The following is a 24,135-nucleotide window of genomic DNA, read 5'->3' on the forward strand; positions in this document are numbered from 1 at the left end:
TTTTCAAAGACGAAGTCCCCCGCCCTTTAAAAATAACAAGAACTAATAAAGATAAAGAATACGTCATTTATCTTGCACTAGCTACCAATTTCTGACCATAGGGGGCTTTTACAAGATAAATCGGCTCCTATTCAGAAGCTATCGCTCCTATTGGCTGAGAGTCGCTTGATTTCTGTCATATAATGCCTCGAAAGGTTTAACTTGTGCCTAATAAATTCATGTTTTAAGAAAATGGTATCTCAACGAGGTCGTTAACCCCCTATAAGACATGCAGGCACCCATTATCGCGCTGTAGCACATCTTGACAGACAAGACCTCGAGACCCCCCTACCCCCCCCCCCCCCCCCCGATCCGCGCCTGATGAAACAAGCTCGATCAAATGCAATAGCATACCGTACTTATGAGTTTGAAAGGCAGTCAGTTGGTGTGTTAACTGCGAAGAATATCACAGGAACACTTAATAAGATTTCGGAAATCAAGTCAAACTGCTGCAGCAGAAAGTCATTCCCTAGTGTCTGTGCTTGATTATTCAACATATATTTATTGCAATGATAGTCATGCAATGGAGCCGGTGGAGAAGTTTGAGGATAGAATGTCTGGAAACTAATCATTCAATTATCAGACGGTCATCACCTCTTTGAACAATATACCATATCCCGTAAGAATACAATAGGGCCGGACGCGTTTTACAGAGGACATTTTCTATTTCTACGCCGGGGATGAACTGCGCAGTTAGAAATTTCAGTCGCAAGCCAGACTACGTTGTGATTGGTTGGTGTGCGGTGTGATTAACGGCTATCATTTGACAAGCATTTCAAAATATGGGCCTATCGATGGTCTAAAGCACGACCACGCTCGATGATTGGCGAGTGGTCCTTTACCGCGAAGATCAGAGCCCTGATAGATGTCAATTACTTCAGCAAAGCCATGATTATTCATACAAAGTTTGAGAGCTGACACTGTCAGTGCCAAGTGTGTTGATGGGTGTAACAAGCCCCATACTGAACTTCCAGGACCGCCTCCCCCACACATTGAGGGTAAAGATGATCAAGCCCGGCTTGGCATGCCAAGGACCAAGCAAGTCCATTATTTGTTTTCGAAGAACCAAAGTTTATGGGTTAGTGCAGGGAGTTGTAATAAGAATGTCATATCATCATGCGGATGAGTTACATGTTTACCAGGCGCAACAGTCGGCTTGGCACCAGCAGTGTCACGTCGGAGTGACAGTATTATTTATCATTATCACGATATCAAATTACAAAAGGTTGAAAATGGCAGGTTGTCTTTAATTCATTAAGCCGCAAGCCTGAGAAATCTTGGTTATAACCAATGAAGTTGTCATTGCTGCCATATCGCCTGGTTGCTGCCACATTGCTGCCATATCGCCTGGTTGCTGCCACATTGCTGCCATATCGCTGGTTGCTGCCACATTGCTGCCATATCGCCTGGTTGCTGCCATATCGCCTGGTTGCTGCCACATTGCTGCCATATCGCCTGGTTGCTGCCACATTGCTGCCATATCGCCTGGTTGCTGCCACATTGCTGCCATATCGCCTGGTTGCTGCCACATTGCTGCCATATCGCCTGGTTGCTGCCACATTGCTGCCATATCGCCTGGTTGCTGCCACATTGCTGCCATATCGCCTGGTTGCTGCCACATTGCTGCCATATCGCCTGGTTGCTGCCACATTGCTGTCATATCGCCTGGTTGCTGCCACATTGCTGCCATATCGCCCAGTAGAAGCAGGGTGGTTAAAAAGGGACAACTTGGGGACTGGATTTACCTGGTCAGGAGGATGATACCCCTGTGTTGCCATGTGGCACAACTTGTAGCATCACACTGATGCTGTCTTTTATAATGCGTTTTGCCAGTGTTGCCGAGGCAGTTTTGGACCTGGCTTGTCATATTCAGGCACGGCTATGGTTATACCTCGTTCCCGTCATTGTTAATTGTAGTTCACTGATTTTTATCTCACATGGGTGAGCTTCTGTCATCATGTCTTGTCCGTCGTCTGTCGGTCCGTCGTCTGTCAGCAATAGGGACATTTTTGCTCACTATTGAGTCTAGAAAGTTGAAACTTGGTGTGAGGATGTCTTATGACAACATGACTTGACACAAAAAAAATCATCACCATTTGACCTTCTTCCTGGGCCTACTTTTCAGGTGTAAGTAGGTCAGGTCGTAAAACTCAATGTCAGTTATATCAAGAAACCTTCACAGTGTGATCCTCAAAGATGGACATAGAGCGTATAACATTTTGACTTTCACCTAATTTCCAAGGTGAGAAAGGTCAAACTCTGAAATTCCACTGAAATCGACACATTTAACTACTACATGTATTTGTCTGAGATTCTTCAACTTTTATATGGAGACACATATTGGGCATCTGTACAAGTTGACTCAATTTAGGTCAATTGTGACCTAGTTTATCAAGTTCAAAGAGGTCAAACTCTAAAAGTGTCATTGACAGTGCCACATTTTTTCATATCTAACAGTCAATTTAACCTCCATATGTCATTTCATCTGCAACTGAATTATTCCCAGGTAAGCACAATATCCCCAGGACGTTTCATTTCCTTTTTTGCTTTTTGGAGAAGTCACAGACGGCGCTGCTGGAAGCAATTTTTGTATAAAAATCAAACATATGTCGTATTCATGTTCATGATGTCTTTATGTCAGATGAGACTGCATGGATTTTCAGATTTAAAACAAGCACAATTTTTTCAAAACAATTTATTTTCATGAGGCAATACATCTCAAGTAGATCAGTTGCCCTCAAAATCATTCACATTGGACATTACAACTTTTGACAAGGAAAACAAAACTTGGCAGAAAACAATGCTTGTCGACTGATTGCTGATTGATTAACACAGTGGCACAGTTGACATAAGTCGTAGTTCCACCTATCATAAAACCTAGTGTTTTTTCAAGACCCGTGTCTTCGCCGTGTGTCAAAAAACCCGGGGCGCACTTACACCTATCAGTTGTGTTAGATAATGGTTAATAGCCCCGGCGACAGGTGCGCTGTAGGTTGGGAGCTCTCCTGTGTTTCTTTCCTGTTGGAGGGGGCGCAATACCGAGGCAACTACACCGCGCCATCTGTCGCCGGATCTTAGAACTTGCAATTGCCGTGTCTATTCAGATTCCATCTATAAAAAAACCTGTGTTAAACACGGGTCTAAATTAGCCCCCGATTAGCCCCATCGAGCTCGATGGGGCTAATAGACACGGGGATTTGACACACGGGTCTATTTAGACATGGCAATTCATAGGTGTAAGCGCAAAAGACAGGAAGTACGACTATAGAAGTGTTAAGTTACAGGAGTGAGTGATGAGTGGTCAAATTAAACCTCCCTGCAATGTGACTCACTTTTTTATTGGTGTCATGGTATGCACGATTTTGCCAGGCAGTGACATCAACCTGCATGCCTGCGTGCTTAACAAACAAGGTGACTAGAAATAAGTTGTTCACGCTAATTTTGGTGAGCGACATGAAAATTGGCATGGAAGAAGTTACTTGCCTTGAATCGGCATGGGAACATCTTCAAATAAAGCAGCTATCTCCATGGCAACCTTAGCAAGTCCAACACTACTCAGATTTGTTATTATACCAACAACCACACCACTAGGGGGCACTGTTTGACTGCCTTCACCCTCACGTGGAAGGATAACCAAGGCACTGGACGCGCCAACAGCTTCACCTGTATGTGAGATATAGAAACGCTGCTCCTGACAACAACCGTTCGTCTTCTTCTCAGGAACAACAGCCCAGCCTAAAGCAAAGTGACCATTCTTATCCCATGAGCACTTGGCCTTCTCATTCACGTCCCAAGTCTTTACTATAGTCAGCCGACTTAAATATCCTGGAAGGCCTTTTGCTTTGATTATGTCTTTTTCATGATTTACAACCAACTCCTCTGATTTATTAGACATATGAATTCCGGTAGACAGCTCAGAAAAAAAGTTGTTTGGATGCCATTGGTAACTGTATAAAATAACATTGCCAAACTTTAACAAGTCTCCAACAGTTGAAAGTAATCCACCTCCAGCCCACTTGTAAGAGTTGTCCACGTATGGTGTATTCATTATTTTACCTTTATTGTTCCTTTCATAAAACCTGAAAAAAGACAATCAGTTCATTATTGAAAAAGTTTAATGTAGGCTTTATTCGGGAGCTTTTGGAGATAAAAGTGAAAGGAGACAATCTTGGTAATGATTGCGTGCAGCACTTGCATACATATCATGTATACCATGATGACAGTCTAGAGCTTCTACACGGTAAGTGCTTGAATACTGGGTCATGTGGGCAAAGGAATTGAATTCTGAGCCTCAATCAGGGGCCAGTAAGGGTTTAAAACAATGTAGAGGGTATAACTAGAAGAGGGAGCATAAAGAAATTTATAGAGGAACTTCTGTGAATTCATTCTCCTTCAACTTTAACCCTTCATGGACATTATTTACCACCATCCTGAGCCTTGATTCAGTGGGCTGTGATGTGACCTTATACCAGAAGAAACTACAGCGAAGCCTGGTAAAGATTTTCTTTCGAAAATAGATGTAGACTGGCACCCCCAAAGGGGGAGGGGCAAGGTACGAACGACCCCCTTTTGGAAAGAAGTCATTGAAATTTGGAGAAGAACAACTTGCCTTGATCTTCCATAAATCAGCGGCTCGTTTTCATCTAGATACGTCCTCGTCATGCCAAGCTCTTTGAATAAACTACGCAGCATGTCCGGGAATTCCTTCTTAGTGGCGCCCTCTAACACAGCACTAACAAGCGTCCAAGCGTGGGTTGAGTAGAGGAACTCCGTGCCTGGAAATAAAAAAATAGTCCAGCTCATATTCATATGAACACGTCAAGCAAAACGTGTCTCCAATGAAATGGTCCAGGGACCATGTGCTCACCTGTTGTCCAAGGACACAAAGGAGAGAGATGTACCCATGGACAACATCATCTTTGATGTGTGGGTTCAGGGGTACATTTGTAACAAGATCTGTAGCGAATATAAAACGTGCCATTATTGCCGAACGTTGATCCTGACGGTACACTTTGACCTCTGTGACCTTGAAAATACATCAAGTCAAGCATCCATATTATATAACACTTTAAATATTTCAGCCAGCTTTGACCATTATCAGAGGAGTTATCACACTTTTTGTGTTTTCGCATAACGCCCCTGGTAGCCAAATGAGGACTGGTATTGGGCGGCAATTCGGCACATAATTTCCCCTTACCTTAGGATTCATTTGTACTAAGTTTGGGGTCTGTAGCTAAAGCGGTAACACAACGTGCCTCTATTGTCGAATGGTGGTGCAATTTGATCTCTGTGACCTTGAAAAATAGGTCGAATCAAAAATCTGTATGCCTTAAAAATGTCAGCGAGCTGTGACCATTATTATGGGAGACATAACACTTCTTGTGTTTTTGTCAAAAGACCCCTGTTGGCCAAACTGGAAATCATTAGGGGCTACGATTTGGTGTCCAAGTAGCGGTCACCCAGGGGTATGTGTGTACTAAGTTTAACTTCCGTAGCTTAAGGGGTTTAGAAACATGCCCCCATGTCTAAAGCCGGATGACGCGCTTTGACAAAGGGTCACAGGTGAGCCAAAACACACTGTACAGTCTCACTCATATAGATATCAACACCTCCATCATACAATATCTCCCTGCCAAAACACACTGTACAGTCTCACTCATATTGATATCAACACCTCCATCATACAATATCTCCCTGCCAAAACACACTGTACAGTCTCACTCATATTGATATCAACACCTCCATCATACAATATCTCCCTGCCAAAACACACTGTACAGTCTCACTCATATTGACATCAACACCTCCATCATACAATATCTCCCTGCCAAAACACACTGTACAGTCTCACTCATATTGATATCAACACCTCCATCATACAATATCTCCCTGCCAAAACACACTGTACAGTCTCACTCATATTGACATCAACACCTCCATCATACAATATCTCCCTGCCAAAACACACTGTACAGTCTCACTCATATTGATATCAACACCTCCATCATACAATATCTCCCTGCCAAAACACACTGTACAGTCTCACTCATATTGACATCAACACCTCCATCATACAATATCTCCCTGCCAAAACACACTGCACAGTCTCGCTCATATCAACAACACTGAAATTCTGAGACTCTAGGTTCTGCAAAAAGAGGGGACTAAGGTATCTCCATTGAAATACAGGGTGGATTGAGAGGTGACATTCGTTTGGAAGTTCCTATCTCAAACCTGCTTAAACCTAGGCCGTTTTCAAGACAAAAATGGTGTGGAGTCATCTGTTGGTGCAAGGGTAATATGAAGACATCAATGGAAAGGGCCTTGCTCCTTCTTTATCATACATCCAATGAAATATTCATGGCATCATTAATTATCACATAAAAGCTGATTGTTTCAGGATTACCTTTTTATTGACCCACCCTCTATAACTCAAATTGTTCACAAAAACCAAGGTAAACACATTTTGAAATACATGTCGATGTTACTTCCTGTTAAAGGGACACATCATCATGCTACCGCAGTTCAAAGCTAGGAGTGAGGAGCAAAGACACATCATCATGCTACCGCAGTTCAAAGCTAGGGGTGAGGAGCAAAGACACATCATCATGCTACCTCAGTTCAAAGCTAGGAGTGAGGAGCAAAGACACATCATCATGCTACCTCAGTACAAAGCTAGGAGTGAGGAGCAAAGACACATCATCATGCCACCTCAGTACAAAGCTAGGAGTGAGGAGCAAAGACACATCATCATGCTACCTCAGTACAAAGCTAGGAGTGAGGAGCAAAAACACATCATCATGCCACCTCAGTACAAAGCTAGGAGTGAGGAGCAAAGACACATCATCATGCCACCTCAGTACAAAGCTAGGAGTGAGGAGCAAAGACACATCATCATGCTACCTCAGTACAAAGCTAGGAGTGAGGAGCAAAGACACATCATCATGCCACCTCAGTACAAAGCTAGGAGTGAGGAGCAAAAACATTGCACTGCAAAAACTTGGTATTATTTTTCCTCTCACCTGGCTTATGTATCAACTCATCATCTTTAAAGATCATCAAGGCATCCTTCACACTCGCATATTTCTCCTTCAGATTATACTCCTTTATCTTTAACTCATTCTCGTTCTTGACCAACTTCTTGCCTTCTTTCTTCTCTCGTTCCTTTTCTTGCTTCTTCTTCTGAATCTCTTCAGCCGTCTCATAGTGTCTGATCCCGCTCACGTGTGACAATAGATGACGCGTTGTTATGGTAACCTGATACATGATGGAGACAATTTTACAGGGTGTGCCAACATAGTTGATAAACATGCCAAATAATCACTGGAAGGAAACTTAAGGATCGTATACTATCAAAATGATGTGATGAAAACATGGTGGTCAACGTAGACCACCGATCTCGATGGCCTAGTGGTCAACCTCTTGACTACCGGGCCGTTTGATATTAGAGACTTTCAGCAAAGTCTAATCTCCTACCCATATAACGTATCCCTATCTATAGCCTGTCACCTTGAGATGGAGTGAATGCCCTTGCCTCGTGAATCAAACAATGCATATATCTGATCAATCGACGGGTGAACCGGATGTTATAGATGGATATCTTTTAAGATGACATCATTACCGTTGGCTCCGTTACTCGTATCTCAAGAGGGCATCACGTGTCATAACAATATCAACTTCCACGATCATTGTTGGTTTCACTAGGATACGAGGAGTTTTTCTCGCCTATCTCGGAACTTGCATGACATTTTTGAATAAAACTTGGGTACGATTTTGTTACAATGACAGTCGTACATCTTCGGTTAAAAGCAACATTATGTTATCGAGAGAAATCTCACCAGAACGATGGTTTATCGCCACTTTTCTTCATGAAAACCATGTTGAAGAGATACAAGAGTGTGCGCGCGTGATGTTTACAAATTAGCCTTGATGCCAGCAGATATCCATCTATATTGGCCGATATATGACATGTCATTTTTAATACGGACAAAGCCTTTTTGAGCTGATGTTTTGTGGGTTGTCCCAGATCATTTCTAGCATTATCCTGCAAGTAACTGGTTACCTTTTCCCCCTCAAAGGTTTTCTCTGGAAATTCCTTCACATATTCTTGAACCGGTTTATCAATATCAAGTTGATTGTTCTCCATCAGCTTGGCAACTATCGTCATGGTGATAACCTTGGAGATGCTGGCTATCCTCATGACTGTCTCCGAGTTGCAGTGGACACGATTCTCAACATCAGAATAGCCCGATCCTTCTTTCCAGACATGCTCACCATCAACACACACACCAACCACAATTCCTGGGGCACCAACCTCATCCTGAAAGAATACGATTCATTATTCAAATGTGCGGGATCAAGGGCTCAATATCAGGCTCTTAGAACCTAGATGGTCATGACATATATACAGAACTATTTTACCCATAATCTGTCCAAATGATTTGACCAGACACTTCTTCCAGCAGGAGATTTTCTACTTCCACACAAGCAAATCAGTCATCAATTGGCACAGTTAAAAACACATCGAGGAGATTCCACTTCCATACCCGGGTGGACATAACACTCAATTCAATCAATCAAGGAGATTCGTAGGTAAAAAACTTCCTTGTTCCAATTCAATTCACTCATTCTCAACTTGTTCACCCTCAACAACAAAGACCCACAGATACCTCTGCATTGGAGAGTGCCCTGTATTAATCATTTGCATGGAATAAGTGTTCACTTCAATCAACATCAAACAGCTCTCTATGGCAAAGCTCATCATTGTTCAAGTAACGGACATCGCTTGCCACATAATGGTGTTTTTTTAACCATCTACTTCATCACAGACACAAACAACACCACGTGACCATCTGTTACTTCGCCATGTTCTCTTCTAAACTTAGCATATGCTGCCTCCTTGAAAAACTCTTGATCTAGCCACACCCACGCACCCTACCTCCGATCTGAGACACCATGTGACTCAAAACCTTCAGTCTGAGACACCTCACACCCTACCTCCGATCTGAGACACAGTGTGACTCAAAACCTTTAGTCTGAGACACCTCACACCCTACCTCCGATCCGAGACACCATGTGACTCAAAACCTTCAGTCTGAGACACCTCACACCCTACCTCCGATTTGAGACACCATGTGACTCAAAACCTTTAGTCTGAGACACCTCACACCCTACCTCCGATTTGAGACACCATGTGACTCAAAACCTTCAGTCTGAGACACCAAGCACCATACCTCAGATCTGAGACACCATGTGACTCAAAACCTTCAGTCTGAGACACCAAGCACCATACCTCCGATTTGAGACACGGTGTGATCCAAGACAACATGCACCCTACCTCGGATGGGAGACCACACCATTGGGCCCAAAACCTCTGATCTGTGGCACCATGGGATCCAAAATCTCCCATCTGAGACACAATGCACCCCACCTCTGCTCTGGTGTGAGACACCATGTGATCCAATACTTCCGATCTGAGACACCATGCACCCCACCTCTGATCTGGTGTGAGACACCATGTGATCCAATACTTCCGATCTGAGACACCATGCACCCCACCTCTGCTCTGGTGTGAGACACCATGTGATCCAATACTTCCGATCTGAGACACCATGCACCCCACCTCTGATCTGAGACATCATGGGATCCAAAACCTCTCATTGGAGGTACAACATGCCGCACCCTACCTCAGATGTGAGCCACCATTAATTGGGCCTAAAACCTCCGATTTGAGACACCATGCACCCTACCTAAATCGAATCCGTTTCAAAGCACTTCACCACCCCATGATAAGAATCGAACCCTTGGCTTGCCCAAAGCCCTTCACCACCCGACTGAGGAGTAAATGAGGAATGGAATCCATGACCAATCAAAGCACTATGTATCCCAGGTGCCAAGTGTCTACATGTATATAAGTTTGAAGAATCTTTGACAAGTGTTAATGTACCACCTTCAGCAAAATTTTAGAGTTTGACCTTTTTGACCTTGGAAACTAGGTTAAAATAGGTTAAAATAGTGTGACGTCACAAGGCTAGCCAATCAGCCCATTGTTTGTCAACCAATCATGTTCGCAATAAGCACCTCGCACTTCGTCCCTTTTGGAGACCAGGTATTGGTCTGAGTCGGTCTTTACCCCTGACAGCAATATGTGTGGAGTCGACCAATAAAGATTAGATAAAACACAAGTAACATCAAATTTCTCAACAGTGTTATTTCATTGTTCTGTTGTTTGATAATTTGGATGGATGAGGAAATGAATCTTGATGCTCTTTCTTCTTCACTGCAATTTTGACAATCTTAAGAAATGCCCGGGTTTTTATACAAAATGGCGCTGTTGATACCAGCGGTTTACACATGTTACACAATCGTGCAACATTGACATTTTCGCTAGGATATTATCTCCTAATGTGTTGCCCATCTGTCTGGAGTTAGCCGTCTTCTAAATCAAGTTTGCTTTGAAACGGTCTCCAAATAGACCGTATGCGAAATAAATTTTGTCCATTTTGAAAAGACCTTTTCACAGGCAACGTAAGGTTACCTCAACATGAAAGTCATGTTTTAAATCAAATCACCACCAAAAGCATTCAAAATATCATGAATATTGGAAGACATGGACATGATTCAAGTAAATTGCTTGAATAAGTTTGTATATTTTTACTTTTTGCCATGGTAAACAAACGTTGCCTGTGAAAAGGGTTGTTTCAAAATGGCCAAAGTTTTTTCAAGACCCGTGTCTTCGCCGTGTGTCAAAAAACCCGGGGCGCACTTAAACCTATCAGTGATGTTAGATAATGGTTAATAGCCCCGGCGACAGGTGCGCTGTAAGTAAGGAGCTCTCCTGTGTTTCTTTCCCGTTGGAGGTGAATTTCACATGCGCAATACCGAGGCAACTACACCGCGCCATCTGTCGCCGGATCTTAGAACTTGCAATTGCCGTGTCTACTCAGATTCCACCTATCAAAAACCGTGTTGAACACGGGTCTAAATTAGCCCCCGATTAGCCCCATCGAGCTCGATGGGGCTAATAGACACAGGGATTTGACACACAGGTCCATTAAGACACGGCAATTCATAGGTGTAAGCGCAAAAGACACGGGGATTTGATAGGTGGAAGTACGACTTATGTTTTTCACCAACCGCTAAGGGCAGGCTACAATTAGTTTTGTTAACATGGTAGTGTTTTAAAAGCAATGCATATTATGGTTTAAGCGCATGCACTCTGTGTTTATTATCTATTCCATACGAATAGTGAATTTGGCAGTAATGGCCAATGCCGAGTTAAAGATTCATGCACTTGATTGGGAACAACGTTTACGAGGACATTGCATTACGTCACGTCACAGTAATGTAAGACCGTCAGAGCTGCAATGCATCGTGACGTGACGACGGCCAACACTATGTAAACGTTGTTCCCAATCAAGTACATGAATCTATAGTTAAGATGAAAAAGGAAACCTTCTCTGAATTATTTTTTCTTTTTATCGTCTTAAGTTTTGAGACTACCATGGCCTGACTTAGAGTAGACCACATTCAAAAGCCGGTTATCAGTCAGATACAAGTAGGCAAATACAAGTGCATGCACTGTCATGTCAGAATGATCCACTGTCAAGATTTGCTGTTACCGACTGGCCGACTTTCTAATGTGGTATATTAGTAGAGAACGACAGGTGACTCACCGGTGTCGAGGTCTCCCTAGGCCCTATGGAATCATTATCATACCTTTACTCTTTGGATAATGTCTCTACTCTCTTGTATTGCATTTTCAAGTGTTCTTCTCTTCCGTGAGACGTTCACCTGGTCCCCCTGTCCCAACACTGTATCTTTGCGCAGCCAGGCAAAAGCCCCAACACAACCACACAGCACAAGAGGTGCAGAAATGTACACCAGTGAATTCCACTTCCTGGATCGGAACTTTTGACCTCCATTATTTTCACAATAAGCCCTTTTTGGGAAGATTTTGGCACACTGAACTCTTGGAAATAATAGAACCTTTGATGCAGATCGTAATGATATAAAATTCCAGTGCATTTTATTTCATAAAGTATGTTTCGATTCTAAATTTCGTGCTATTTTATCAAATCCAGAATCAGCTGATGTAATAAACGTCACCAGATCGTGTGTTGTTTCAAAGATTGATGATGTAAACTACGTCATCGTACTTGTGGTTTGACCTGAATTTTTAGCAGTCTCCAAGCGTCGTCAACGGTGACCACAGCCGTCTAGTCTCACTCGATCTACTGTCTCTGCCACAGTTGGTTACCAAGCCGCTTTGAACAATGGAAACAATCGACGGCTATTCGAACCGCCACCGTGCATGGGGCCATTGTTTCCGGTCTTATTCGCACCGTCAGAAACACCATTACGGTGAAAGGTACCGTATCGTGATGGTGCGAATAATACGGAGTGAATAAATAGATCGCACCGTGGTGACATGGGTGATGGTGGGTAAGGAAAGTAGGCCTAATTCATGATTGAGGTGGTGTTTGTTTGTGACGAGTGTTGGTAGTGCCTTTACTCGTGGCTCCGGGTGTGGGTAGGGTCCTTGACTTCCAGCCAGGCCAGCCGGCCCTGTCACGATACAAATAGCCACGGCCTTTCCAATTTCACCAGTTTTATCTATGTACTATGAGCCGTACTGTGGACCATCCTGTGGACGGGTACTAATTTCCTTGTGGACGGGCATTCCAATTTGGGAAGTGGTGTCAGTGATTTCCTGCGGCTTACTGGACTTTGCGCAATATTTCGCCAAAAAAGTATTCTACGCAACGGTCCCTAAGTGACTTTTCCTATTCATAATACACAGCCTGTCCATCCTAGATCGTGGTTACATGGGGAGTAATCGTTGTAAAATTAGGTCAAACGCAAAGACAGTTAACCCGGGTACCACTACGATGCGAACAAGCCGTGTAAGTCATTATCAGCATTTTTTTCATTGAACATTTGCGGGTACAGCGTCACATTGAGCAGCATGGTTCACATCATATTCAGACAACGGCTTGTAACGGCCATACAGAAAACGATTCGTATCAACAAAACTACGGGCCGTATCGTCTGTTGCATGTTTTTTTGCATTACGCCCCCTGGTGCCAAACAAAGAATAATTTTGAAACGAAATTTGGTGTGAATTTGTAAACAAAGTTTTAAGTCCAGACCTCAAGCGGTTACGGGTACACACTACATTTATTCAAATTGCTTGCATTAAAAAGTTGAATTGGTCAAGTTTAGCGCCCCATAGATTTTTCCCAGACGTGCCGATGAAAGCCAATTTCTGGCAGATAATACAGCCCGGGGTTAGATCTTCAAACCATAGAAATTTTGTTGAGGCCGCTGACCGTGATAATTACCAGGCTGGGGGTCTGAAGTTTTGGGGGTCATTTTCGACCATTTGTGACCGGTGAATCGACTTTTCAGCCAACGAGGGGTTAATTTGGCCATTGGGACCACAAAACTTAGGCTCCTAAACTGAAACGTCGTCATGGTTTTCTTCTAATGGAAAGGAAATTCATGATTTTGATTTTTAAAAACACGTATTCATAATGGAAAACACATCCATACTGGTGACTGACACCATATCGAACTTGACGTACCGGGGTAAAACATAATGGTCGCTCCCCCATTTCGCTCGTTTCGTTTCGTTTCGTTGCGCAAAGTCCAGTAAGCCATTTCCTGCTGCAGGGCCATGGAGGATGATGACGTCCAGGACATTGTGGTGGCATGTATGTACGACACAGCGGGTTCCATTGGTAATGTTTGGTGGTTCGAGTGATCTGAGGATGATTACTGGACAGCCTTTTCAAGAATGAGGCGGTGTGGTGGTAAGCCTTGGATGTGCAATGTGTTGAGGAATTCGACTGGGAAGTGGCAAGGGGGAAGTGGATTGCTTCTTCTGGGGTGAGAGTGGTGTCATATGAGTGGTAGAAGTGTTGTGTACCCATTTCACAATCCCAAGAGAACCATGTACAGTGTCCTCGCGGCCCCTTCGGAGAAATTCCCGGCTGCGACGGATTTCAACAGCCTGACGAAAACGGGGAATCCCAATTTCACATTCCCCGGTAGCGAAATTTTTTTCTGCAGGATACTTCTGCCACAGTGTACATCTGACAGCCAATCACAATTGGCGGGATCTTTGACGTCACACTGTTTATTTATGCATGGTAATGCAAATACAATGGACGATACCGAGTCGCATGCCGAGTGCCACTTCAACTGTGAATGTGACAATAATTGTCTGACCCCAAGTATGCTCAACTCAAGGTTTGTGTCGTAGTGTTTAGGAATGAATTGCACAGATTCATTGTAAAATTGATGATATTATGCGTACAAAAGAGGCATCAGCTGATCTGATCCTACATTGCAGTGCATGCATTGATTTGTGAAATTTTAAGGGGCAGTGACACTGACAGTGTTGCCAATGTTGATAATTTATTAAAGGGACAGTGTATCCGATGTCTGCTGTTGAAGGTATCAGGCCTATTTTGGTAGTTTGAACATTGTTGAAGGGCCATTGTATAAAACACATTTTGACAAGCAAACAAAATAAAATTGAATGGTGGCGCCACCTATGCATATACAGCAGAACTAGTTACACGGTTGACAGATAAACATTCAACCTCGGCTATTTTGCCGAGCACAGTGCGCCTTAACAGACAAGTCCAATAAATACAGTCCACTCGACAATGAAAATACATGTTAAGATACTGCAAATAAATATATTTTAGCTAATATACTCCTCTAACCATTTGCTAACTTGTTCTTTCCAAGATTATCAGAACACGTGGCATTGTTGACATTATTGCGCCATGTGGAAAGATGATGTCAACAAAGACACGTGCTTGCCTTGAATTCTGATTGGCTGTCAGATGTACACTATGGCAGAAGTATCCTGCAGAAAAAAAATTCGCTCCCCGGTACCACTGACGGTCACGCACCTGTATTAAACCAATCAGCACGCGGTTGTACCCGAAAATAGTTCAGTTTGAGATCAATGCGTGGTCTCATCATACCAGTTGAATGGTATTTTCCATTTAAGATATAATTTTTCTAAAATTGAGAATAAGGTGTGTTTAAAGTGAAGAAAATGATGAAGTTTCAGTCCAATTTGCTTACTTATGTGGTTTTGAGGCTCCATTTTTAACCCGTCGTGGTGAAAAAGCTGACTCGTTGGTTAAAAGCCATCAAAATTCCCCCCTATGTTCAGACCCCCAAACCCTGAAATTATCATGCAAAACGTGTTTTTCGTTGTGTAACACACAACGAAAATTTCATGGTTTGACAGGCTAGGATAGGTCTATTTGGCTTTGAAAGCGTTCCTCTCAGATTACATCTTGGAAAAAGTTATGAGCATGTAGAAAGTCACTACTGTTTCAAAGGGAAAACGGCTTAAAACTTTATTACAGGTACGTGGCCTGACGAAATGCAATGTATTGATGTATACATCTTGGCTCGGATTTCCCCGTCAAATTCGTTTTCCCAGCAATTCCAAGTTTACCTATTATCAAAACAACATTCCACATAATATGTAAAGAGGAAGCTCTAGTGAACTCACACAACTGTATGTCCTAGCAGACGATTTTTAAATACATGATGTCCAACACCCGCACTTCAGTGGCGCCGGTGTGAATAAATCTACTTGTGTGAATGGTCAATGGCTCATGATGGCTAGCTGATCGCGGTGGGAAAAAACACGATTTGACCAGCCATAACTCTCAGCTAGACAGGCGGAGCAGCACAAGCTATCAATTCATCTGAGCGCACCCAACGTACGCGAAAACGGACCACTTTCAATCGCTCGGTGCGCAAACTTGAACTTGAATTAAAAGAAATTTGCCATGTGTGAATACTACTGGCTATAAATTTCAACAATCATGTTACGTCACGTGGACTCGTTTAAAAATACCACAAAAGCCAAGTTTCCGCGAAGTTATGTCACTTGTTGTCCGACTCCTGTTCATCCGACCGTGACCTCAGTATTTGACCAATCTGCTTTGTATCGTGAGCATTTTCGTGTATGGGTCAATTTGAATAGAAGAGTGGTTTGGTAACCTCTCTGACGTAACGTACTCAATACGATGTTTCTACGGACGCTGCCCCGCCATGTTTTGTCATTTCACTTGCTGTAAGCAGTTCCGGTGCGCGCACTGCCTGTCGGGTAGGCGGGCCGGGACTTTGAATTAATATTATTACTTCGTTCTGGTTGAGTGAATATTTGGGCGTTATCCCAGTCGACCATATTTCGTGGAGTTGAGGAGACGTTTTTACTGCACTGCCGTGTTCGTTTGGTGTTGTCCTGTTTTTGTGCAGTCCTGTTTTGTGAGCGTGATGTGGATTTTATTCTAAAGGATTTTTTAATGGGTCGCTACAGGTGCCTTGCGGCACTGTAGTCTTCTTGAAGGACCGCGATAGGCCTATTCTGTCCGATAGGCCTCACCTTTGTAAGTAGTTTTTTATGGTTGGTTTAATTCAGAACTTCAAGCACATCGTTGACGTTACGTATTTATAAAAACCAAAAAATAGTTACATAGAGAATAGATTTATGTTTCGAAACGTGATATAGTTTTATGTGTGTGATGTATTACCCTCCGTTATTAGAGGGCTGTGTTAGATTGTTGTTGACATAGAGGAGGGGGTTAGAGTCATAGGCCAAGAATTGATTAGAACGTGCTGTCTAGGATACCGACACTGTGTCTATTCGTGAGAGTAGTATCAACCTGGCTTTATCGAGGTTTGCTGCAACATATAGTCGATAGATGGCGTCCGTGATGTCTGGATCGCTGCGTGTATATAGATGAGTACTGTTAAGAGTCTCGCTTTTAGGACGTCCACTTAATTATAGATGAGAATAGTCTCGCCCTTTAGACGTCCGTTCCGTTGTTGCAGAATATATTTCCAGAACTACTCTTTGACACTAATAGTATCACTTTGCCAGCATTGACTTCGTCATCGTTTCGTTTGGTCTAGTGATAGGCTAACCCTCTGTAATTATGCAACAACCCGTTATATATATATCAATTATGTGTGTGAAGCACTACGTGCTGCTTATATTGGCTTAACGCCACAATTTACCGAACTCGACACTGATCTTAAAAATCTTGCCCTCTGGGCGTATAATCCAGAGTGTTACCAATCAGAGGATATAGTGCTGCTCCACGCCTGATGTCGTGACTTGTGTACGTTGAAGCCGTCTTGCCGAGGGGACTTCCGTGTTCGATCGTCACTACTTGACTACAGGGGGTTGGAAACGGGTGCCGTCTGGCGAGGTCCAATAGCAGCAGATCGACTTCCGATTCGGTGAGTAAAAACCTAATTATCTCACCTTTCGTCATCGTAAAAACATGGTCTCTCCGACCGGATTAATTGTATTACCAGGAGCAAGATTGTTTGAGTGAATCGGGAGAGATCGTATATTATTCTTCACCGTCGTATTTTAGAATTCGTTTGTCTTACTGTAAAGATTTGTTTGTTCGTCGTAAATCGTTTAGAGAGTCCTAGGTTGTAATGGCCAATGTTAGACGTTCCGCGCGTACCAGGCGACCCCCACCATATCTCAAGAGTTTTGTGACGGGACCTCTGCGTGGATCACAGGCCCATCCTGGTCAAGCCGACCGGTCCGTCAGCTGGTTCCAGAGTTTAGAGGAGGAGGCTGCCGTTGATGAAGAGGATGAGGTTTTAGTCCAAGCTAGCAGCAAGGATGATGTGGAGACCTGGCTCGAGGGGGAGTCTCTTGCCTTGATGGAGGAGATCGAGAGCGAACGGAGAAAGGTTGACGCTCTGCTGAGGTCACGGGGGAGCCGCACCGGCATGCTGAGGATGGTCGACAGAATGCGGGCCAGTTTCGAGGAGTTACGAAGAGTCATCGATCGCCTAGTGAGCTCGTACACCAGTGTCGATAAGATGAGAGAGTTAGTTCAGGCTGGGAGGTGTATAAAGATCAAGATCCAGGACACGGAGGACGAGGTGGATGCCCAACTCACCGAACGGGAGGAAGAGGCGCAGTCGATGGGCCAAGCGGTAGATAAGCCGGATGAGAAGTTGCCTGAGGCTTGTGACGGCAACCATGATGAAGAGGAGGATGCCGGTAGTGAGTTGAGCCATGAGAGTCAGCAGTCTCAGCGTTCGTTGAAGTCTCAATCTGCACAGATCAAGGCCGAGGTTGCCTCAATGAGAGTAGGGCAAGAAAAGAGAAGATATGCGGCGGAACTGGCTGTTAAGGAGGCTCAACACAAGATGGCAATCGCCGAGGCCGAGGATGAGGCGGCTCGAGCTAGGCTAGAGGCCAAGTTGTGGTCCGAGGACCCGGCGCGACACGTGAGGTTACCCATGACAGTTATAACGAGCAGGTCACCAGCTGAGATGAAGACGCCGCCACAGCCTGAGCAAGAAGTACCGGATGAGAGTCATGAGGATCCGTTAGGGAGATTGGTGCATTCGATTACTTCTTCCCATCTGACTAAACCTGCGCACAGCTCTACTCCGGCCCGGGCGGTTGGTGGCCAGAACTCTACTGGATCCAGAGAGGTTGGAAAGTTCTTCCAAGGTATCGCTAAGCCTCACCTACCGAAGTTTGATGGTAATCGAGATCTTTACGAGGATTGGCGGGCACAGTTTGAAGTTTTCGTGGAGCAGGCTGAAGTCCCGATCAGATTTAAAATGATCATGCTTAAGAACGCCCTGGTAGGACGCGCCGGCAAGCTGGTCGAGAATCTCGGTTTTACCGAAGCCCAGTAATCTATGGCCCTCTTTAAGTTAGATCAGCGCTATGGCGGAGAGTCAAGGATCTTGAAGAAATACATCGACCAGTTGATGGCACTCAACGAGGTCAGCGAACAGGATTTGAAGGGATTGGAGGATCTGGCGAACCATTTATGCGATGTAGTGTCGAAGTTAGCAGATACAGACCATGCCCAGGAGTTAGTTGGACAGAACACGTTGTATGCTCTCGTGAGGCGGAAGGTGCCCGTTTCCCTGTTGGTAAAATACGCAGAGTAGAACACTTCGACGAGGATAGATGGGTTGGCAGTATTCGCCAAATGGTTCAACCATCATGTATGTTTGATGATTGAAATGACTGACTTGAGGGAGTCACGCCGCAAGGGACCAAGCCAGACTAGTGCTAACAAGTTGGTGAAACGACCAGACAAGAGCACAGCCTATGCTTCGACAGCAACCGCTTACTCCAGGACGACGTCTAAACCAGCTGACGCAGAAAACCAGTATTCCTGCCCTTTGTGTAAGGCCGCACATCACATCGTCAAGTGTGACAGATGGACACCTACTACTACTAGCCAACGTTGGGACATTGCTAAGGAGAAGGCCCTGTGCTATAGATGCCTGTGTAGCAACCATATGGGCAAGGATTGCCAGAAAGGATCCCGCAAGTGTGGGATTGACGGCTGTCAGAAGAACCATCATCGTCACTTGCACAGAAGGAAGCCGAAGACAGATGTGTCGGTCGAGCCTAAAGACCATGCCAACAACATGTTTGGAGTCGCCAAGGATGGAAGAGTTTATCCAAGCAAGGTCGCCCTACGAGTCATCCCAGTTTATGTAGTTGGGAGTCGAGGACAACGTCAACGACTGAACGCGCTGTTGGATGATGGCTCTGATTCAACATATATAACCAGATCTGCAGCAGAAGCCTTAAACACCCCTGTGCAGGAACAGGCCTTGAGTGTGTCTACTTTAACTGACCCTAAGAAGTCCCTACGTAGTGGCCTGGCGGTGATGACGATTGAAAGCTTGAGCGGCGAGATAACGGCCAAGGTGGGAGCGCGAGTTCTTGACAGGTTGTGTGAGAATCTACCGCCGCAAAATTGGCAGCATCTACGAGATCGATGGTCTCATTTGAAGGGAATCGAGTTCCCAAGAGTAGATGGGTGCAAGACCGTCGATATTTTAATTGGTGCTGATCACCCGGAATTGACGTTAGCATTGGAGGAGCGACCGGGCCAACTGGGAGAACCGGTGGCAAGGCTGACACCTCTGGGATGGACATGCACAGGGTCCATTGAGGTGGTCACTCCTTTGACCAGCAATTCTGTTACGACTGCAAATACTTATTCAACAATTACGGATCGTCAGTTGGACGAGAGCCTCCGATCATTGTGGAACATGGATGTGTTCACAACTACATCAGAGACTAACTTCACTCCAGAAGAGCGGGCGATCATCAAGAGGACTGAGGCCTCCAAGGTGTACACAGACAATCGCTATGAAGTTTCGATTCCGTGGGTTGGCGACACCCCTGACTTACCAAACAACTTTCAGGAAGCTCGGCGCCGCCTGTTGTCTATAGAGCGTACTCTCCTCAAGAAACCACACTTAGCCAAAAAGTACTGCGACGGGATGAGGCAGAATATCCAGAAGGGGTATCTGCAAGAGATTGAAGCTGCTAAAGCCGAAGGGGGTTGGTATTTGCCACATTTCCCAGTCGTACGGGAGGATAAAGAGACTACAAAGGTCCGAATCGTCTTCGACTCAGCCGCCAAGTGCCAGGGGGTCTCACTCAACGATGCGATGTTGGCAGGACCCAAGCTACAGCGAGACATTTTTGACATTTTAGCACGGTTTCGACGAGGTCCAGTGGGGCTGATTGGAGATATCAAGGAGATGTTCAGCCAGGTGATGTTGAACCCTAAGGATCGGGCGTATCATCGAATTTTATGGAGAGATTTGGACTTGACAGCTCCCATCAAGATCTACGAGTCAACTCGAGTGACTTTCGGAGACAAGGTGTCTCCTTTTTTGGCCCAGTATGTCCTGCAGAGTCACGCACGAGCTCATCAAGATGAGTACCCAGAGGGAGCCAGAGTGTGTCAGGAGAACACTTATATGGATGACGCCATTGACTCTCAACCAGACACCGCTGCCACTATCAAGTTGAGATGTGAGCTGAGCGCCCTTTTGCTTAAGGCAGGGTTTTTCATCCGCCGTTGGTGTAGTAATGAGTCAGGAGTATTGGAGGGTGTACCCCGTGAGGACTGTGCAGCAGGCATTGTGGACTTGCAGGACTCCACTTTGATGCCGAGCGTTAAGACACTGGGAATCAAGTGGAACGCAGCGACAGATATGTTAGAGTTCTCCACCCAAAACATCGCGCCACCGGCAGTAATGACTAAGAGAACACTCTTGAGTCGTGTTGCAACGTTGTTCGACCCTTTGCAATGGCTGTCACCCTTCACCATTCGTGTCAAGATCGTTCTTCAGCAGTCATGGGTGCTTGGACTGACGTGGGATGAGCCCCTTCCCTCAGGAATGATTGCTGAAGCCAGAGATTGGTTTGCTGAGCTGAAGAAGATCGAAGGCATCTCAATACCGAGGTGCTACTTCCGCACACAGCCTGACAGCGAGATTACTCTTCATACCTTCAGTGATGCCTCTTCAAAAGCATATGCCGCCGTCACGTACATCCGTCAGCAGAAGGCAGATGGCGGGGTGAACCTTGCGTTGGTGGCGTCAAAGGCTAGGGTCGCTCCATTGAAGACAGTGAGCATCCCAAGACTGGAATTAATGGCAGCTGTTCTCGGTCATCGTCTCACCCAGAAGATAACCAACGTTTTGAAGTATTCAATGATGAACGTGACGTATTGGACTGACAGTATGGATGTGGTGCACTGGGTTCGCAGTCAGTCACGTCAGTTCAAAACATTTGTAGCCAACAGAGTATCAGACTTGCAATCCGATTCCCTGCCGAGTCAATGGCGGTTCGTACCTGGAGTGTTGAACCCGGCAGACGTAGCGACCAGGGGCATGACAGCAAGGGAGTTCACTTCCAAGAATGTATGGTTTGACGGACCCGACTTTTTGTATGCTGATGAGGATCGTGGCCGGAAACCCCGATGGGAACCAAGAGTGCAGAGGCGGAGGGAGAGACTTCTAGATCATATGTTCACGTTACCGTGTCTGGACCGGAGCGCACGATGGTCATTAATTTTTCAAAGTTCTCCACCTGGATCCGTCTGGTCCGAGTCACGATGTGGGTATTGAGGTTCATCGACTGCTTAAGAGTCAAGGCAAAGAGAGTAAGAGGGGAGAAGTTGGCTTCGGAGGCAGATAGATCTTCCTTTAACTGGTTTCTACACGCAGAGACGGTGTTGCTTCAGGCGGTACAGAGAGAGAGTTTTACGGAAACGATAGAGGCCCTGAGATCAGGGCAGGGTTGCCGACGGAGTCGTCTACAGAATTTGTCTCCGTTTCTGGATGAGAATGGTATCTTGAGAGTTGGTGGCAGACTTCAGCACTCGTCATTGCCGTATGATGCACGTCATCCGATAATTCTTCCAAGCCAGCATCACTTGTCAACCTTGATCATTCGACGAGCCCATTCAACTGCCGGACATTCCAGAGGGGTGAACGCTGTCTTAGCTGAGATCCGCCAGCGTTTCTGGATTGTTCAAGGGCGGGAGATGGTGAAGAGGGTAGCATACGAATGCTTTTTCTGTCGACGACGTAAGGGATCACATGCCTCCCAGATCATGGCACCGCTGCCCACGTCACGTGTGATGCAGTCTTTGCGAGCCTTCAGTTACTGCGGCGTGGACTACGCTGGGCCATTTATCACCAAGATCACTCGGAGAGTTACTGCCAAGAGGTACCTATGTCTTTTCACCTGTATGCAGACGCGTGGAGTTCATTTGGAGATGGCGTACTCCATGGAGACGGATGGGTTTCTTCTCGCCTTTTCACGAATGGTTGCACGCCGGGGAAAAGCCAGCAGAGGTAGTCAGCGACAACGGCAGCAATTTTGTTGGAGCAGAGCGAGTCCTTCGAGAGTTAGTTCAAGGGTTGGAACAAGAACGAATCCTAGAGTCCGCAACCAATCAGGGCATCAAGTGGAGGTTTAACCCGCCATACGGGTCACACCATGGTGGTGTGTTCGAATCACTTATTAAGTCTGCCAAGCGGTCACTTTATGCAATCTTTGGTGAAGCCCACCTTACTGATGAGGAACTACTGACGGCGATCGTGGAGGTGGAGGGGCTCTTAAACTCTCGCCCCCTGGCATACTGCAGTTCCGATCCATGTGATGAGGAGGTGTTAACACCAAACCATTTTCTGGTTGGGCAGTGTGGCGGTCCTCTAGCGCCTCAACGAATAGAGGAACTGCCGTTCAACCCGAGGAATCGTTGGCGAGTCGTTCAAAGTTTGCTGGGCAAGTTTTGGACACGATGGTCCAAGGAGTACCTATCCATCCAGCAGCCAAGAGGGAAATGGGTGACTCCTCAACCGGACTTGAGCATTGGAGATGTTGTTGTCTTGCAGGAACCTAGCAAGATACGTGGCAGTTGGCCATTGGCACGTGTAGTCGAGGTTTTTCCCAGCAGTGATAGTCATACCCGAACAGTGAAGGTCCTTTCGAGAGGAAAGGAGTATATCAGACCGATCACGAGATTAGTTCCGTTGGTCGTTTCAAGAGATAATTTGGAAGTGACCCGGAAAGACTAGTTCCGGTCACAGAGGGGGGTGTTTCTACGGACGCTGCCCCGCCATGTTTTGTCATTTCACTTGCTGTAAGCAGTTCCGGTGCGCGCACTGCCTGTCGGGTAGGCGGGCCGGGACTTTGAATTAATATTATTACTTCATTCTGGTTGAGTGAATATTTGGGCGTTATCCCAGTCGACCATATTTCGTGGAGTTGAGGAGACGTTTTTACTGCACTGCCGTGTTCGTTTGGTGTTGTCCTGTTTTTGTGCAGTCCTGTTTTGTGAGCGTGATGTGGATTTTATTCTAAAGGATTTTTTAATGGGTCGCTACAGGTGCCTTGCGGCACTGTAGTCTTCTTGAAGGACCGCGATAGGCCTATTCTGTCCGATAGGCCTCACCTTTGTAAGTAGTTTTTTATGGTTGGTTTAATTCAGAACTTCAAGCACATCGTTGACGTTACGTATTTATAAAAACCAAAAAATAGTTACATAGAGAATAGATTTATGTTTCGAAACGTGATATAGTTTTATGTGTGTGATGTATTACCCTCCGTTATTAGAGGGCTGTGTTAGATTGTTGTTGACATAGAGGAGGGGGTTAGAGTCATAGGCCAAGAATTGATTAGAACGTGCTGTCTAGGATACCGACACTGTGTCTATTCGTGAGAGTAGTATCAAC

At 45.2% G+C, this 24,135-nt stretch overlaps 1 protein-coding gene across 2 annotated transcripts; it reads right to left on the reverse strand.

Moving 5' to 3' along the window:
• Positions 1-2,728: 2,728 nt before the first annotated feature.
• Positions 2,729-12,276, reverse strand: LOC135501262 (serine beta-lactamase-like protein LACTB, mitochondrial). 2 transcript variants are annotated; one of them, XM_064793285.1, is made up of 5 exons: positions 11,758-12,276; positions 8,102-8,359; positions 7,062-7,296; positions 4,649-4,814; positions 2,729-4,118 (listed from the first exon to the last, which is right to left on the reverse strand). In XM_064793285.1, exons 1-5 carry the CDS (start codon positions 12,064-12,066, stop codon positions 3,515-3,517), a joined length of 1,572 nt encoding a protein of 523 aa, XP_064649355.1. In that variant the 5' UTR covers positions 12,067-12,276; the 3' UTR covers positions 2,729-3,514. The 2 variants fall into 2 exon arrangements, with proteins under 2 accessions (XP_064649355.1, XP_064649356.1); XM_064793286.1 differs by having other exon boundaries at positions 11,715-11,851.
• Positions 12,277-24,135: the final 11,859 nt, after the last annotated feature.

The sequence above is a fragment of the Lineus longissimus genome, chromosome 17 (genome assembly GCF_910592395.1).
Source record: "Lineus longissimus chromosome 17, tnLinLong1.2, whole genome shotgun sequence".
NCBI classification, from domain to species: Eukaryota; Metazoa; Nemertea; class Pilidiophora; order Heteronemertea; family Lineidae; genus Lineus; species Lineus longissimus.